A 19,677-nucleotide genomic window follows, 5' to 3' on the forward strand; every position below is an offset into this window, starting at 1 on the left:
TACACTTTAAGACACTGTCAAGAAGCATTTATGACCATCATAATCATATACGCCAGATAGACCTATCACGTACATGCTCTTATATCAGTCATCAGTAACAAAGAGGGTGTCTTGTCCTGCTCCTGAAATCTGCTCCTGCATTCATCCGTCTTCAGCAACAGGGCACTGGGGTAGGGGCATGTCTGACATTAATCTGTGCGCAATTACAATGGAACATGGTACATTTTTAAAATATATATATATAGGTGTACCTGTGGATGTATTTCAAGGCCTACCTTAAAACTCAGTGCCTCTTTACTTGACATCATGGGAAAATCAAAAGAAATCAGCCGTTGACATGGTTATGATCGTGGTTATGATCGTGTCATAACGTGTTATGACGCTGGGTGTCAAGTAAAGTGTTACCCAAACTCTATTATTAAGTGAATAAAAAAAAAAAAACATTTTAAAATGAGCTTCATATTCAACCTATTACTGGACGTCAAGAGAGTATTAATAGGAGCTGCAAACAAGCTGCCGTTTTTCTTTCTGAAGGAAAGGGCAACGCCATCAGAAAGAGACGTCTGTTCCCAGCACTGCTGGCACACATTACCTGATACATTTCCTCCGTTCCCCATTGCAGCCTGGACATCTATCAAGGTTGCTTTGTCTGGCGGCGACTGGGCAAAGCCTATCCTTATTACACGGTCATGGCGAGTTTCCTCGCTGAAGCATGTAAATATCAAAAGGGGATAATTTGCTGTGAATGTAGACATACTCCCAGCAGGCACGCCGCAGTCAGCGACTTTGGGGACACCTCCACACATCACCAGGCAGGGTTGCTATAATCTAAGCAGGGAGGCTATGGGATGATTACCTAGGCACGGACTACATTTGAAAAGCTTATGGGACAATATTCAGCAGATCACTGACTGAGAGAGAGAGACAGAGACAGAAAAGAAACAGATTGAGAACAGATTAGTGTGTTTGTAATGGCAGTTCTTTGCAATGAGACTGGCAGGGGACTGAAAGCCAGCCAAGGGGGAGAGGGGGAAAGGGCTAGCCCTCTCTCTCTCTGCTTCTAGCCAGTGGACATAAGGGATAGGGTAGGGGACATAATCAAGATCGGAGGGGCTATCTCACTAACCCTCAGCACTGCAATTTCCACTGCCCCAGCCGCCGGCACTGTATTAAGAGGTGGCCCTCCACTGAGGAATTATCTTTCCAGCTGCATTTGCTGGGTAAGAACGGTACCACTGGGGTCTCAGCACAACTGACCCTTTCAGGTAGGGTGTGTGTAAGCATGTGTGTGTGTGTGTGAATGTGATTATGACTGTGTGTGTGTGTGTTATCTTGTGAGCAACATAAAAGCATTGTCAAAAACGTTTATTACCATTTGTTATAATCGTAAAAACAAAACAGAAGAACAATGAAAAATGAAAAAGGCTTTGTAAAAACAAATTGGCCATAAAACTAAAAGATGTCAAATGTTCACATTATTTTGTAAATCTAATTCCAGTACTGAAGTTCATAACATCTAAACCTACAACATCTAGAAGATGAAACGTGCAAATACACTTTATTAGGATTCTAAGCACGTATAGTGCATTCGGAAAGTATTCAGACTCCTTGACTTTATCCACATTTTGTTACGTTACAGCCTTAATCTAAAATTGATTAAATTGCCATTTTTCCTCATCTACACACAATCCCACATCATGTCAAAGCAAAAACACATTTTTAGAAATGTTTGCAAATGTATTACAAATAAAAACAAAAATACCTTATTTACAGAAGTATTCAGACCCTTTGCTATGAGACTGGAAATTGAGCTCAAGTGAATCCTGTTTCCATTGATCATCCTTGAGATGTTTCTACAACTTGGTTGGAGTCCAACTGTGGTAAATTCATTTGATTAGACATGATTTTGAAAAGGCACACACCAGTCTATATAAGGTCCCACAGTTGACAGTGCATGTCAGAGCAAAAACCAAGCCATGAGGTCGAAAGAATTGTCCGTAGAGCTCCGAGACAGGATTGTTTCGAGGCACAGATCTGGGGAAGGGTACCAAAACATTTCTGCAGCATTGAAGGTCCCCAACAACACAGAGACCCCCATCATTCTTAAATGGAAGAAGTTTGGAACCACCAAGGCTCTTCCTAGAGCAGGTTGCCCGGCGAAACTGAGCAATCGGGAAAGAAGGGCCTTGGTCAGGGAGGTGACCAAGAACACGACGGTCACTCTGACAGAGCTCCAGAGTTCGTCTGTGGAGATGGGACAACCTTCCAGAAGGACAACCATCTCTGCAGCACTCCACCAATCAGGCCTTTATGGCAGAGTGGCCAGACGGAAGCTACTCCTCTGTAAAAGGCATGACAGCCCCCTTGGAGTTTGCCAAAAAGCACTTAAAGACTCTCAGACCATGAAAAACAAGATTCTCTGGTCTGATGAAACCAAGATTGAACTCTTTGGCCTGAATGCCAAGCATCACGTCTGGAGGAAACCTGGCACCATCCCTAAGGTGAAGCATGGTGGTGGCAGCATCATACTGTGGGGATGTTTTTCAGCGGCAGGGACTTGGAGACTAGTCAGGATCGAGGGAAAGATGAACGGAGCAAAGTACAGAGAGATCCTTGATGAAGCCCTGCTCCAAAGCCCTGAAGAGCTCAGACTGGTGCAAAGGTTAACCTTCCAACAGGACAACGACCCTAAACACACAGCCAAGACAATGCAGGAGTGGCTTCAGAACAAGTCTCTGAATGTCCTTGAGTGGCCCAGCCAGAGCCCAGACTTGAACCATATTGAACATCTCTGGAGAGACCTGAAAACAGCTGTGCAGCTATGCTCCCCATCTAACCTGACAAAAATATCTACAAACCTGCTTTTGCTTCGTCATTATGGGGTATTGTGTGTAGATTGATGAGGGAAAAAAATATATAATCAATTTTAGAATAAAAGGCTGTAATGTAACAAAAAGTGGAAAAAGTCAAGGGGTCTGAATACTTTCCGAATGCACTGTAAATCCACAGAAGAGGGCTATAATGGTGGGTAGGTGTTTCATTAAGTATGAGAGTAGTAACTACAGCCGCAGACACAGTGCTTCTGTTCCTCATCAATATGTCAGTTTAATACCTCAAAGAAAACCTCCTTATACAACGCCATCCAGCCCGGCCATTGGCATGTACAGTGGGGAGAACAAGTATTGGATACACTGACGATTTTGCAGGTTTTCCTACTTACAAAGCATGTAGAGGTCTGTAATTTTTATCATAGGTACACTTCAACTGTGAGAGACGGAATCTAAAACAAAAATCCAGAAAATCACATTGTATGATTTTTAAGTAATTAATTTGCATTTTATTGCTCTTATTAAGTTCTGCTTTTCTGATGTATCAAATACTTATGTCATGCAATAACATGCAAATTAATTACGTAAAAGTCATACAATGTGATTTTCTGGATTTTTGTTTTAGATTCCGTTTCTCACAGTTGAAGTGTACCTATGTGTGTGTGTGTGTGTGTGTGTGTGTGTGTGTGTGTGTGTGTGTGAAACGCTCAAAGGGAAGAGACACTTAAATCCTGCTTCAGCCACTGAATAGGATAATTCATTCAGTGAATACTGTATTTGAGGTCTGTTATGGACTGTGAGTGATGTGATTGAATGAGGGGATAACCAGTGATCAGCTACAGTTCTCTAAACTTACCAAATTAACATATTCACCTGTCACTTTCATCTAAACGATTGTGTTCTCTGGTAAATTTTGGGTGTCTCACAGTAGGTGGTCAGAAGCAGATTTGCTACAGAGGATTCCTCACTAGCACTGAGAACAAATATGTTGGGAGTGTTAAAGAAAGCGATAAGACGAGAGGCAGCTTATCTGCTCTATTTTGGATGAATGTGCTGTGGAGGGACTGGAGGACTTAGCTCTGCCCGCCAGAAGAGACACGGAACTGGGATACAAGGGTGCTCTCACCTCCTTCATCATCCGAGCCCTGGGGGGTTTGTGGTCGAAGGCGTCGGCTGCAGAAACAGGAAGTGGGAGAGTATGAATTATTGAAGGCTTTCAGTGGTGAGGTCATCACAGGGAGCCAGACTTAGACCGGGCTGTTGTGCTTTGATGATGGGCCGGTTTCTGTGGGCTGAGTGAGGCTCTAGATCAGCCTGATAGGAGGCTTGCTCTGCCTCTGTCTGTCTGCTGCAGACTGACTGGGACTGTTTCTACAATACAGCAGCAGACACCACCTAAAAGCATCAGTGGGACTGCCTGGCTGATTGTCTCTGTGAGCAGCCCAGGGCTTCAGTGAACTCAGCAGTATCCCTCTAAGAATGAATCAAAAACACAACGGAGGCAGCAAATAAATGGAACTAAGATGGGCTGGTGGTGAAAAGAACATAGATCAAAAGGACTATTTTGTAGCGCTGCCTGTATTTCTTTCAAAGCCTGTGTCTCAACAAATCAAATCAAATTTATTTATATAGCCCTTCTTACATCAGCTGATATCTCAAAGTGCTGTACAGAAACCCAGCCTAAAACCCCAAACAGCAAGCAATGCAGGTGTAGAAGCACGGTGGCTAGGAAAGTCCCTAGAAAGGCCAAAACCTAGGAAGAAACCTAGAGAGGAACCAGGCTATGAGGGGTGTGCCGGGTGGAGATTATAACAGAACATGGCCAAGATGTTCAAATGTTCATAAATGACCAGCATGGTCAAATAATAATAATGACAGTAGTTGTCGAGGGTGCAGCAAGTCAGCACCTCAGGAGTAAATGTCAGTTGGCTTTTCATAGCCGATCATTAAGAGTATCTCTACCGCTCCTGCTGTCTCTAGAGAGTTGAAAACAGCAGGTCTGGGACAGGTAGCACGTCCGGTGAACAGGTCAAGCATGTTCCTCCAGCCGTGATGAGTAAAACACACCATGTCCTCTAGTCTCCTTCCATCTCACTACTGTCTATTCAAGGCCTAATATGCAAGTTGGCAACATGGAAGAACTAAAATAACAGGCTAACTTGGCTCCCAACAACAATAAAAGTGATGACAACTCAGTCACACTGGCTTTTAATCATGTTAAGTGATTGTCCTTGGAAGGCGAGGATTAGTTGCAACCAAGTACAGCAATTTCCAAATCAGAGCATCGGGCACAAACATTTAAATTGGTCCAATTTCGATTCCTGTATTTTTTAAAACCAAATAGTTATTTAATTTAATCAACAACTGAGGGAAATATTTCAGAGTGAAAAGACGAGACTAAGTGAACTTACTCTTCCACGTCCTCCACCATGGCAGGCCTTCTTCCAGACCTAAGAAACAAACAGTGAACATAATTGATAGATTATACAACAAAGGAACACAGACAAAATACTTTTGTGCCACATAAATAAAATAACTAAAATCTATTCAATTTTAACAGACAAACCAATGACCAATTAGCTTATTGAACAGTTGTTGTATTTATATTTGAAATCTTAAAACCACTAATGGTTTCTGATGTAGGCTAGTTGCTCTGTCAGATTGGAGCCTCCTAAGGCCTAGGTGAGGGATGGGCAACTGGCAGCCCCCCTTTTGTAGGCCCGTGGATCAATTTCCCAAAAATGAAAATAGAAACAGAGTCAGAGTCTTAGCCTAGGCAGATTCAGGCTCCAAAAGGCACAACTTTCCTCCTTAACTCGTGTTAATGGCAACACGTCGGAAAAAAACGAGGAAAATATGTGTAATGTCTTAATAAAACTACTTTCGGATTTTCAGACAATTATGCCTCCTGAATGGAGGATGCTTTATCTGTACGAGCCGGTCCATGGGGGACATGAGTGTATTACCAGGAATGCAAATCAAATTTCACTAAGGGCTCCTAAAAGGCTAGAGCTCTGACTGCATGTATAAGTATGGATGTGGGTACGCAACCCTGCGAGCCACTGCGTCCCCTCATGATGAATTCTGATTTTTTTGTGTCCCCAACCCCCATCAAAGTTGCTCATCCCTGTCCTAGGTTGTATTCTCTGTTGTTCCTCTTCTCTGTTGTTCCTCCCCTGCTGGACCACGGGGCTATTTTCAGACACCTCCATTTACACAGCCCAGCTTGACTGCATGCCACGCCCTACACGCACTGACAGAATCACTGTCTTTTCACACATTCTCACCTCAACACACTATTCTTGGCATAACACTGTTTCACACCAGGGTTAGGGGAGATAATATTACACAAAACAGGGCTACTGTCAAATAAATGTATCCTCACCACAAGCAGCATTAGAACGGCAAATCAAGTCTTAAAATCTTAATATTTTAGACCAAGGACAGTCTGTGAATTTTTGGCTATGAAGACAACTTTTTACAAAGTTACTTTGACATAAGAGTGTTTCAGGATAATGTTTTGGAGGAGATACACGGTACCGGCAGGTTCTACTGGTAGAGGAGTGCCCCCTACTGGTTTTGAAGAAAACAGATACTGTAAAATTCTCTGGACTGAAAACAGCTTTTTAAGGCAAGAGAATGTTGCCCTACAAATATATTTCTTATTATTCCTTACTAGTGTGTATCAATAACCTAAATAAAAAAATTTAAATTACATTATATATGTTTATAAATTGTACTTCATGAATAATCCATTCAATAATCTCTGGAGGCTCCCCTCTCTACAATAGATCAGCATATTCTCTGGGGTTGAAGCCACCACAGGTCCATAGGAGTGTTAAGGGCTCCTCCATCGAGAAGCAGGAGACCAGTAGTGTAGATGGCAGACACTGGCCAGGGTCCAGACAGAGCTCAGGGGAGACAGAGACAAAGCGGACATGCCCCCCGAGCCAACCCCCTGGCCTTAGGGCCTCGTCTGGAGGGGAGCGGAAACAGACTCAGCAGAGCCTCACACATGGTCCTCATCCACCCTCTAGTCCACACCACAACCAGCTACGCTAGGGACACTTCACTGCTGTGCAACCTGATCTCTGCTGTATTATGTATTTGTTTATTTAGCCTTCATTTATAAAGGCTATACATTTATTTATAATTTTAGCTTTTATTTATACAGCCTTTATTGATCTTTTTGTTGAGACAAATACAATAAAAAAATACTTCAGTCCAACCCACCTTAACCCACCCTGTCTATCCTTTTTTCCCATATTTGTATGCTATTCAAAGCGACAACAATAGCAACAGAAGCATCGTGATCAGCTCTGGAGCCTGATGGTCAGAGAGAGATCAGAGAGGGAGCCCACCTTGCTGCCCTTGGACTGTGTCCTGGGCTGGTGACGCTTAAGACACATTACAGGCCCCTTGATTAAGACTCATGTCGACTGAAGTAGTAGACATGGTAAAACTGTCTGGAAAAAGTTGTTAGGGATCAAATATATTGTGACAACCCGGCTTCAAAAGGTTCATCAATAAACTGACAGATCATTTAGTGTCAATTAGGAGTGATAGATCGACAAATCCTGGGATTTCTGGGCTGGGATTAGTGGGAGGAGGTGATTGAGCACAAGGGTTGACATTGAAGGGAAAAGTCCTTGCCGGTTCCAGGGGGGCCCATTACTTACTTTGTTTCAGAGAGGATCAATGCACGTGAGAAACCCTTAACACCTCCGGTATTCCAATCTCTCTGAACGCAGGAATCAAGACGAGTTACGCTAACGCAAGGACGAGACACTCTGACCTTCCCAGAGTGAGAAAGATATATTTAGTTTGCTGTTGTCTTTACTGGCTCTGCAAATAAATAATAACTATGCAAAAAAAAACAATTGAACCAGCTTGTTCGCTTCAATGTATAGATTCTCCCCGGCTCTCCTCCCCACAGAGACTGGAGTAGAGTGGTGGATGGAGCCATCTGGAAGAGTACAGAGCCAGTTCCACAGTCTGACTACAGTCACACTGACAGCACATAGGGAGACTTACAGTAACGAGCGAGGGGTAGTGCATTTTCAGTCCTATAGTTGGCCCCCCTTTTCAAATCATTAAAAAATGGACAGTTAAGAGGAATATGTTACTTAATGTAGAGACAAATAATTATGCATATTTTTGGTCATAAAGTTAATTTACGAAAATCGCTATTTAACAAGCTAGCTGACTAGCTAACATTAGCCAACTAGCTATACATTTAGCTTGCTATATGGGCGTTTGACATTTGCATGAATTGTAATTTGTAGTTGTTTAATGTTTTAGGGACTTCTGAGCAAACCAGCAAACCAGTGCCGTCATCTGTGAAAACCAGCAGATGTACATAATCTACCTAGAAAGCATTTACTGCTAATTGAATGTACAATATTGTCAGGTTGCCTTGCTGTCAATCACTTGTCAATGTTCTTTATTGTAGTAAGTAACGTAACGTTAGTGTTAGAGATTGAAGATATTTGCCATAGCAGGTACATAGCAGTAGCTAACTCTTATCTTGCTTATTGTGTCGTGGAGGATAAAAAGACCTGTATGATATGGATGTGTAGCTATTTGTGTATGGACCCTAAAACATTTGGTATAAATATTAGTTCAGAACAGTGGTTTTAATTGTTCTAGAATGCTTCCACTAGTAATGACTAAGTGAAGGAAATGGAACTGTTACATGTCAAACTGTTATGGAATGGAAGTCCTGCTTCAGTACTACTCCACATTGAACCACAGCCAGAAGATGGGTACGTTACGGGCACATTGTTGTTCTGCTGCTCTCAAATGTTGCTCATATGGTAAGTAGTAAGTACGCATTTGTTGCATCAGAAATATAAGGAAAGCTGTTACTGCAACCAGTACAGGCATTGTGAAAACACATTCCATGTGTCTGTGGAAATATTCCTACCTGTGCCTTTAAAAGAGAGCATGCATTGGTTAGACAGCCATCATAAGAGGTGATAAAGTGGCCTAACCCTGTGATGAAGTGGATAACTGACTAACAGTGCCCTCCTGTGGCTGATACATGAACCATGTCAATTGCCACCTCTCGCTCAGCTGAAGAGGATTTGTGGGGTTCACTACTCAGATAGGCTCCCTGGAATGTTGTTGATTCAGAGTGCAAAGTAGAAAAAAATCTGCATTGATAAAGAACCTATTCTCTGTTTCAGCATGAGAGATCATTAGTAACAAAAGAACATTGCTCCCAATCTCAAACGCATGCCAGAGACACACATTCTGGAGACTGTGAGGTGGAGTTACCTAGTCTACAGGCTGGAGGTGAGTAGAGCGAAGGATATACTCACTTGGCTGATCCAGATCCAGAAGTCTCCTCAGCCCAGCCGCCCTGCCTGCGGGCTGGTTTAGGAGGGGGTACCTGAGGTTAGAGAGATACTTAATTACAGGCATAACAGACAACTTCTTTAAACTATTAGGCTAAATTCTACACTTCGGCTGAAAACATACAGGAGGAGGAAAAGGGGTCCAAAATAGCAAAAGGGTGTTGTGGCATGTAATGGTCTCTAAATCCATGTGAAAATTATGCTTTCTGTCAAGCTTAATCAGAAAAATAAAGTAAAAGCTTAGTTCCAAAACTGAGCAGACCCTAATACATTTTGAGACAATTCAAGAGAGGTCCCTCTTATCTTTAAAAACATAAACTGCCCCTGGAACTGTATTCTGGAGTTGTAGGCTAGTACAACAGACCAAGTAACCCTTGGTATCCCATATCACTGGGGAGAGACTATTTTATCTCAGAGATCTTTTTAAGTTACTATAGGTAATATGTCATAAACCCTAAAAGTTCCAGAATGGGGTGAAAATGGCAGTATTATTGGTCAGCGCGAAATTCACACCACTCTAATTGAGTATTTGCTAAACCCCGCCCCAGGATTTTGGACAACCAATCGCAGCACACCAATGGATAGCAACTGTTTTCGAGTCCGACAACTCGGACAAGCTCATGTTTGAAACGCATGAAAGCCAGTGAGGGCAGTGGGAAAAACAGAGTTTTATTTTTTATTATTGTTTAAATGGCTAAATAATTGTGCACCTGGGGTACTTGCCACTGTGATTCCTGAAATACAGAGCCAGTTGGAGTATTTTTCAAATAACTAGCTAGCTCTCAGTCTCATTCATTGACCACCAAATGTTGCTGACGCTAGCTAGCCCCTTAATATAAAGTTCCCTCGAAATGTGCAGTACCGATCAAAAGTTTGGACACACCTACTCATCCAAGGGTTTTTCTTTATTTTTCTATATCGTAGAATAATAGTGAAGACATCAAAATTATGAAATAACACATATGGAATCATGTAGTAACCCAAAAAAGTGTTAAAACAAATCAAAATATATTTTATATTTCAGATTCTTCAAAGTAGCCACCCTTTGCCCTGATGACAGCTTTGCACACTCTTGGCATTCACTCAACCAGCTTCATGAGGTAGTCACCTGGAATGCATTTCAATTAACAGGTGTGCCTTGTTAAAAGTTAAAAGTTAATTTGTGCAATTTGTTTCCTTCTTAATGAGTCAATCAGTGTGTTGTGACAAGGTAGGGGTGGTATACAGAAGTTAGACCTATTTGGTAAAAGACCAAGTCCATATTATGGCAGAAACAGCTCAAATAAGCAAAGAGAAACGACAGTCCATCATTACTTTAAGACATGAAGGTCAGTCAAGTGCTGTTGCAAAAGTGCTGTTGCAAAAACCATCAACTGCTATGATGAAACTGGCTCTCATGAGGACCGCTACAGGAAAGGAAGACCCAGAGTTACCTCTGCTGCAGAGGATAAGTTCATTAGAGTTAACTGCAGATTAACTCAGATTGCAGCCCAAATAAATGCTTCACAGAGTTCAGATGACCTGGCCTCCACAATCACCCTACGCCAACCCAATTGAGATGGTTTGGGATGAGTTGGACTGGAGAGTGAAGGAAAAGCAGCCAACAAGTGCTCAGCATATGTTGTAACTCCTTCAAGACTGTTGGAAAAGCATTCCAGGTGAAACTGGCTGAGAGAATGCCAAGAGTGTGCAAAGCTGTCATCAAGGCAAAGGGTGGCTACTTTGAAGAATCTAAAATATGAAAAATATTTTGATTTGTTTAACACTTTTTTGATTACTACATGATTCCATGTGTGTTATTTCATAGTTTTGATGTCTTCACTATTATTCTGTAGAACGTAGATATTATAAATAAATAAAAACCCTTGAATGAGTAGGTGTGTCCAAACTTAGCTTAGCTTAATCGGCTATATTAGGAATATAACTCTCATCTGCTGTCAACATCAGCAAACGATTGGCTCCAAAAGTGGTTTGTAGCTTTGACTGCATGCACAGTGCATTCAGAGCCATTAAGAGGCTAGCCACACTACAAACATCATTTCACCTGGTTGACGTGAAGCAATTGTAATGACAGTTCACCACAACATACCCAAGATGATCCTGAGTAGTCTAGTATTAATTTAATTGTGTATTAAAAACACAGTTTGAGATCATTGTGAGCGGATTTCGCCAGTGGTTAGAAGGGGGAATTGGGCTTCCCGGAAAAATGTTGTCCAAGGATGCAACAGTAACCAAGGGGGTGGGGCTTAGAAATAGTTTATACAGGTTTTATACATGTTCTGTATAAATAGCCTCTAAAATATATGTGAACAGGCCATAAATGTCTCAATTTTTGTTTTCTTGGAAAGCTGTGAGTGCTATTATATGATATAATATCAGTACTTGTTGCATCATCAACTGATTTCAGCCAGTGATTGACTGCATTGTTTTAATGGAATGTTGGCATATAGGCAGTACATTTTAAAACTTAATGGAACCATTCCTCTAAAACTGACTGGCTAGGTAGCTAACAAACATTCTTCAAAGTCATTATTTTACACAATATCTTATCACAGCACTGGCAAACCATGGTTTACCAACTCCCTGACCAAAATGGCTGACCTTTATAACATCATAAGAAGGTTCATTGTCATTCTAGTATTCTAATTCTATATTTGATCAGTGTTCTGTCATTTGTTTTATGCACTATACCATGCTACAGATAGATAGATGCATGTTTCTGGCAAAGATTACATGCCTTCTCACTAAGCCCACATACAAAATACTTAGGAATGGCATGCACAACGTCTTGCCGTCTATATGCAAACCATTGTGATGCTTATTATGGTTTTAACTCCTGTCCAATCATAGAGCCTGAACATATGGAGCAGAGTGTGGGAACTGCCACACAGAGGACAGCCCGGGTGGACTGCGAGTCTGACCTAAAATAGCTTCACATGAAAAAAATGACCCTCTCCCTCTCATTCTTTGATTCTGAAAATAGTACTGAAAATAGTGAATTGAATTTGGATTGTGGTCCTGAGACCGGGGCCCGGGGAGTTGGGGACCAGCACTTGAATGAATGAATTCCTCAGAGCACACAAGGGTAGGCAGCAGACAAATGAATTTGGGAAAAAAGCACAACATTCTCATTACCAAATTGGGTCTGCAAAGGACATATTGGTCAGGAGGAATTTCTTACTTTCGACATGAAAGAGGAAAACATCTTTCATGTCTGGTACCTTCAGCAAACCCATTTATAAATGTGAATGTCAGCGTCTACAGAGGAAGGGGAGGCTGGCTGATGGTATTAAGCTGGGAGGTTGAGGCTGAGCAAGTAATTTCATGCAAAAAGTAAGGAAAAATATTTCAACAAGAACAAGGGAGGATAAATGAATGACAAATGTGGCAACTTATTAACAGTATTAAATTCCTCTGGGTAAATACTACTTTTACAGTCTGCTACCAAAAAGAACACTCAGAGCGCTCTATGTAATTAGGAATTAATGAGGATAAATACTGATGACAAAGACGATACAAAAGCAGTTGATCTTTGAAGATGAAGGCCTATCTTTAGCTTATGATGAGTTATTTGAACATGAAAAATAACTAAACTCAGCAAGAAATATATATAATTTTGAAAGCACTTACGCCTGTAATCATTTTCTGTGTGACTGTGAGAGGTGAGGGTCCAGGAGCAAGTGCAGGTATGAATTAGTACACGGCACTGAACAAACTTCAGACTAACTGAAATCTATCCTCTCTCTTCATAACAGCCGAAGATATAGAACAGGCATCGATGTACCAAAGCAAATAGCCTAGGCCAATTTAAAAATAACATATATGGTGAGTTTCCACTGAGGATTTACCCTGGTGTTTTACCAAAAATACTCTGTTTGCATCTATGCGGACCGGCCACCGTGTCTCATGGCTTCGGCGGACCTGCCCGGACTTGAGGCCAAACCTAGGCATCTGGGTACTTTTCAGCTAGCGTTTACATAATAAAAGCTAACTGTGAACTTTAACACCTTCTCACAAAGCAACTGTCGAATGATGCAGAGGTTGTTGATTCTGTACGCTCCAAGTCTTTACTGTCACACTCCTGATGGAAACACAATTACACTAGAGCAGGGTTCCCCAACTGGCAGACCGCGGGTGATTTTATTTGGACACCCAAGTTTTCTGAGCAAAACATTTTTGGTTGTAAAAACAAAAGCAAATCAGCTCCAAGTGATTTTCATTTTGGAAATCTGTTCCAAAGTATTCCCACAGACCACACATAATAGAGATATATGTGGCCGTATACAAATGTAAGCAAAGTTTGAAATGGTTATGTTTTAGTCAAATAATTATGATATCTGTCTGGGCTTCTTGCAGTCAATTTTCAATCTACAAATAATTTGTAATTATGTTTTGGCTGAATCTACTTGATGATCCCCTGGTGTGGGGGTAAGTCTCAATTGAAAAGTACCACTAGTCCCTATTCCTACAATTTCCTATGTGATGGAACTGGGTAGCTGGGCGTTTGCATAAAAAACAAGCAACTCAAGACCACCAGGTACGTAGGACAACTTTTAAGTCAAAGAAACTGCAGGCTCAGGGGTGTAGTGCTGCTGGTGCGCGGAGGAGTGGCACTCCCTCACTTTTTTCTATTTGAGAATACACAGAGCTGGTAAAACTATTTCTGGAAAATTCATGCGGATAAATTCTAAATTCTATTTAATTACTACAAAAAATCCATGAAAAACGATAGATTGACAAACCAAATAAATATGTATTGCAGTCTTCTCTCTGGTTGTGGCAAGAATGATGAAGAAGTATAGGCTACGTGCACTTCGGAGGCCCGTCGGAGGCTTGACCACTTTCGCCAATCAGAATGTTAAAAAAATATATTAAAAAGGGCAAACTCCAAGGACCCGTTGTGCATTAGAATCCAGAACGATATGTGACCACTTGGTTAAGGCGACTACATTATGCAGAGGACACCCAAACCAGAGTGGCCACTGCAAACCCAAAGAGCCTGACCCTCTCTGTAAGTTGCTGTAGCCCTGCTTGGGATATTTAGCCTACATTGGCTATTGGTTGAGATGCAGGGCCCGTTCTAGCTTGGTATGTCAGGGTGGGAAATTGGAAATGTGAATTGGGCCAAGTTGGAGGTAATAATATATTTAGGTTATTGTTTATTGAGATGCATGAATATACCACACCAAAAGCTTGATTTCATGGCCTGTTTTAAAACAAATGTCCTACTATTCTACATAGTGATAATTTATGCTCATTACTTCTCGGAATTGATAGTTCACCTCTGTTTCCTTAAATTCTGTAATAGGGTATACTGTAACCATGAATTCAAGCTAATCAGAGTTTACTTATGATACAGCGTGTAAGATACACAATACAATGAAATGTCTACTCGCAATAAAGCGCTCCTCGCAAACAGTGCAATGATATTAAGCTATATGTATTTGTATTTAGATTAGGCTATAGCCTACAAATAGGTATACCACATAGTCGTAGGCCTATTAGGCTACAGGCCTACTGCAAATGATTGTTGTTTGTTTCTGAACTGGCCAAATGGCAGAGCTATCGTTCAGCACCACAAGTTGGTTCAACTTCTTTAGCATCATTGCGTGATCCTGGTGCTGACCTTTCAGCATCATGAAGGACGGTCCAATCGCTTAAAATTACATCTCATCAAGATCTGTTGCCTACGCCTAATAGTCATACTCATCACTTATTATTATTACAAATATAATATTATAAACTGGGTGGTTCAAGCCCTGAATGCTGATTGGCTGACAGTCGTGGTATACAGTGCCTTGCAAAAGTTTTCCCCCACCCTTGGCCTTTTCCCTATTTTGTTTCAATACAATCTGTAATTTAAATTGATTTTTATTTGGATTTCATGTAATGGACATACACAAAATAGTCCAAATTGGTGAAGTAAAATAAAAAAATAAAATTACTTATTTCAAAAGATTCAAAAAAATGTAAAACTGAAAAGTGGTGCGTGCATATGTATTCACCCCCTTTACTATGAAGCCCCTAAATAAGATCTGGTGCAACCAATTACCTTCAGAAGTCACATAATTAGTTAAATGAAGTCCAACCGTGTGCAATCTAAGTGTCACATGATCTGTCACATGATCTCAGTAAATACACCCGTTCTGAAAGGCCCCAGAGTCTGCCACACCACTAAGCAAGCGGCACCACCAAGCAAGCGGCACCATGAAGACCAAGGAGCTCTCCAAACAGGTCAGGGACAAAGTTGTGGAGAAGTACAGATCTGGGTTGGGTTATAAAAAAATATCAGAAACATTGAACATCCCACAGAGCACCATTAAATCCATTATTAAAAAATGGAAAGAATATGGCACCACAACAAAACTGCCAAGAGAAGACCGCCCACCAACACTCACGGACCAGGCAAGGAGGGCATTAAATCAGAGAGGCAACAACGAGACCAAAGATAACCCTGAAGGAGCTGCAAAGCTCCACAGCGGAGATTGGAGTATCTGTCCATAGGACCACTTTAAGCCATACACTCTACAGAGCTGGGTTTTAGGGAAGAGTGGTCAGAAAAAAAGCCATTGCTTAAAGAAAAAAATAAGCAAACACGTTTGGTGTTCGCCAAAAGGCATGTGGGAAACTCCCCAAACATACGGAAGAAAGTACTCTGGTCAAATGAGACTAAAATTGAGCTTTTTGGCCATCAAGGAAAATGCTATGTCTGGCGCAAACCCAACACCTCTCATCACCCCGAGAACACCATCCCCACAGTGAAGCATGGTGGTGGCAGCATCAAGCTGTGGAGATGTTTCTATCGCAACCAGAAACCTGCTCCTTTTGCTCTCTGTTCCGAACGTAATAGACAACCAGTTCTGATAGACTTTAGCTGTACCCTTATCCTACTCCTCCTCTGTTCCTCTGGTGATGTAGAGGTTAATCCAGGCCCTGCAGTGCCAAGCTCCACTTCTACTCCCCAGGTGCTCTCATTTGTTGACTTCTGTAACCGTAAAAGCCTTGGTTTCATGCATGTTAACTTCTCTAGGGTAGGGGGCAGCATTCGGAATTTTGGATGAAAAGCATGCCCAAATTAAACTGCCTGCTTCTCGGGCCCAGAAGATATGATATGCATATAACTGGTAGATTTGGATAGAAAACACTCTAAAGTTTCCAAAACTGTTAAAATAGTGTCTGTGAGTATAACAGAACTGATTTGGCAGGCGAAAACCTGAGACAAATCTATTCGGGAAGTTTTTGTTTGTTTTGTTTTTGTAGTTTTCTATTCAATGCCATTACAGTATCCATTGACTTAGGACTCAAATTGCAGTTCCTATGCCTTCCACTAGATGTCAACAGTCTTTAGAAATTGTTTCAGGCTTGTATTCTGAAAAATGAGGAAGTAAGAGCAGTCTGAATGAGTGGACCCTATAAAGTGTCACAGAGCTTTTTCATGCGCGCGACCGAGAGAGTGCCTTTCTTGTTTACCTTTTATATTGACAACGTTATTGTCCGGTTGAAATATTATCGATTATTTAGGCTAAAAACAACCTAAGGGTTGAATATAAACATCGTTTGACATGTTTCTATGAACTTTACGGATACAATTAGGATTTTTTTGTCTGCCTGTTTTGACTGCGTTTGAGCCTGTGGATTACTGAAGAAAACGCGCAAACAAAACGGGGGTTTTTGGATATAAAGAGACTTTATCGAACAAAAGGAACATTTATTGAGTAAATGAATGTCTGCTGAGTGCAACCATATGAAGATCATCAAAGGTAAGGGATTAATTGTATCTCTATTTCTGACTTGTGTAACTCTTCTACCTGGCTGGTTACTGTTTGTAATGATTTGTCTGCTGGGCTATGTTCTCAAATAATCGTAAGGTATGCTTTCGCCGTAAAGCATTTTTATTTATTTTTTATCTGACACCGTGGTTGGATTCACAAGAAGTTAATCTTTAAACCTATGTAAAATATGTTTTGTTTTCTGAATTTTTATAATGAGTATTTCTGTATTTGAATTTGGCGCCCAGCAGTTTCACTGGCTGTTGAAGAGGTGGGACGCTAACTTCTCACGTACCCAAGAGAGGTTAACATTAGAAGCCTCCTCCCTAAGTTTTTTTTAGTCACTGCTTTAGCACACTCTGCCAACCCGGATGTCCTAGCCGTGTCTGTATTCTGGCTTAGGAAGACCACCAAAAACCCTGACATTTCCATCCCTAACTATAACATTTTCCGACAAGATAGAACTACCAAAGGGGGTGGTGTTGCAATCTACTGCAGAGATAGCCTACAGAGTTCTGTCTTACTATCCAGGTCTGTACCCAAACAATTCGAGCTTCTACTTTTAAAAATCCACCTTTCCAGAAACTCTCACCGTTGCCGCTTGCTATTGACCACCCTCTGCCATGGACACCATATGTGAATTGATTGCCCCCCCATCTATCTTCAGAGCTCGTGCTGCTAGGTGACCTAAACTGGGACATGCTTAACATCCCGGCCATCCTACAATCTAAGCTTGATAACCTCAATCTCACACAAATTATCAATGAACCCACCAGGTACAACCCCAAATCCGTAAACACAGGCACCCTCATAGATATCATCCTAACCAACTTGACCTCCAAATACACCTCTGCTGTTTTCAACCAAGATCTCAGCGATCACTGCCTCATTGCCTGCATCCGTAACGGGTCTGCGGTCAAACGACCACCCCTCATCACTGCCAAATGCTCCCTAAAACACTTCAGCGAGCAGGCCTTTCTAATCGACCTGGCCCGGGTATCCTGGACGGATATTGACCTCATCCCGTCAGTAGAGGATGCCTGGTTATTCTTTAAAAGTGCCTTCCTCACCATCTTAAATAAGCATGCCCCATTCAAAAAATTTAGAACCAGGAACAGATATGGCCCTTGGTTCTCTCCAGACCGGACTGTCCTTGACCAGCACAAAAACATCCTGTGGTGTTCTGCATTAGCATTGAATAGCCCCCGTGATATGCAACTTTTCTGGGAAGTTAGGAACCAATATACACAGGCAGTTAGGAACTAGCCTGTTCAACCTCTCTTTCGTATCGTCTGAGATTCCCAAAGATTGGAAAGCTGCCGCGGTCATCCCCCTCTTCAAAGGGGCAGACACTCTAGACCCAAACTGCTACAGACCTATATCCATCCTACCCTGCCTTTCTAAGGTCTTCGAAAGCCAAGTTAACAAACAGATTACCGACCATTTCGAATCCCACCGTACCTTCTCCGCTATGCAATCTGGTTTCAGAGCTGGTCCTGGGTGCACCTCAGCCACACTCAAGGTCCTAAACGATATCATAACCGCCATCGATAAGAGACATTACTGTGCAGCCGTATTCATCGACCTGGCCAAGGCTTTCGACTCTGTCAATCACCACATTCTTATCGGCAGACTCAACAGCCTTGGTTTCTCAAATGATTGCCTCGCCTGGTTTACCAACTACTTCTCTGATAGTGTTCAGTGTGTCAAATCGGAGGGCCTGTTGTCCGGACCTCTGGCAGTCTCTATGGGGGTGCCACAGGGTTCAATTCTCAGGTCGACTCTCTTCTCTGTATCCATCAATGATGTCGCTCTTGCTGCTGGTGATTCTCTGATTCACCTATACGCAGATGACACCATTCTGTATACCTCTGGTCCTTCTTTGGACACTGTGTTAACTAACGTCCAGACGAGCTTCAATGCCATACAACTCTCCTTCCGTGGTCTCCAACTGCTCTTAAATTCAAGTAAAACTAAATGCATGCTCTTCAACCGATCGCTGCCCGCACGTCCTGCATCACTACTCTGGACAGTTCTGACTTAGAATATGTGGACAACTACAAATACCTAGGTGTCTGGTTAGACTGTAAACTCTCCTTCCAGACTCACATTAAGCATCTCCAATCCAAAATTAAATCTAGAATCGGCTTCCTATTTCGCAACAAAGCATCCTTCACTCATGCTGCCAATCATACCCTCGTAAAACTGACTATCCTACCGATCCTCAACTTCAACGATGTCATTTACAAAATAGCCTCCAACACTCTACTCAACAAATTGGATGCAGTCTATCACAGTGCCATCCGTTTGGTCCCCAAAGCTCCATATACTACCCACCACTGCGAGCTGTACGCTCTCGTTGGCTGGCCCTCGCTTCATACTCGTCGCCAAACCCACTGGCTCCAGGTCATCTACAAGTCTCTGCTAGGTAAAGCCCCGCCTTATCTCAGCTCACTGGTCACCATAGCAGCACCCACCCGTAGCACACGCTCCAGCAGGTATATCTCACTGGTCACCCCCAAAGCCAATTCTTCCTTTGGCCGCCTTTCCTTCATGTTCTCTGCTGCCAATGACTGGAACGAACTGAAAAAATATCTCCATCACTAGCTTTAAGCACCAGCTGTCAGAGCAGCTCACAGATCACTGCACCTGTACATAGCACATCTGTAAATAGCCCATCCAACTACCTCATCCCCATACTGTATTTATTTATTTATCTGG

At 42.0% G+C, this 19,677-nt stretch overlaps 1 protein-coding gene across 4 annotated transcripts in view; it reads right to left on the bottom strand.

Annotated features, from left to right (window-relative positions):
* The window catches only part of LOC111963273 (Intraflagellar transport protein 43 homolog), a 30,237-nt gene that overhangs the window by 7,583 nt on the left and 2,977 nt on the right, over positions 1–19,677 (bottom strand). For 2 of the 4 annotated variants that reach the window (XM_023986606.2, XM_070443361.1), the window contains exons 3-5: positions 9,152–9,222; positions 5,240–5,278; positions 3,955–4,001 (exon numbers count right to left, since the gene is read on the bottom strand). In XM_023986606.2, the coding sequence (XP_023842374.1) occupies positions 3,955–4,001; positions 5,240–5,278; positions 9,152–9,222 (157 nt within the window). Of the gene's footprint in view, positions 1–3,954; positions 4,002–5,239; positions 5,291–9,151; positions 9,223–19,677 lie in introns of all 4 variants that reach the window. The other 2 variants (XM_023986605.2, XM_023986608.2) reach the window with 1 other exon arrangement.

Source organism: Salvelinus sp. IW2-2015, linkage group LG4q.2 (genome assembly GCF_002910315.2).
Source record: "Salvelinus sp. IW2-2015 linkage group LG4q.2, ASM291031v2, whole genome shotgun sequence".
Classification (NCBI taxonomy): Eukaryota; Metazoa; Chordata; class Actinopteri; order Salmoniformes; family Salmonidae; genus Salvelinus; species Salvelinus sp. IW2-2015.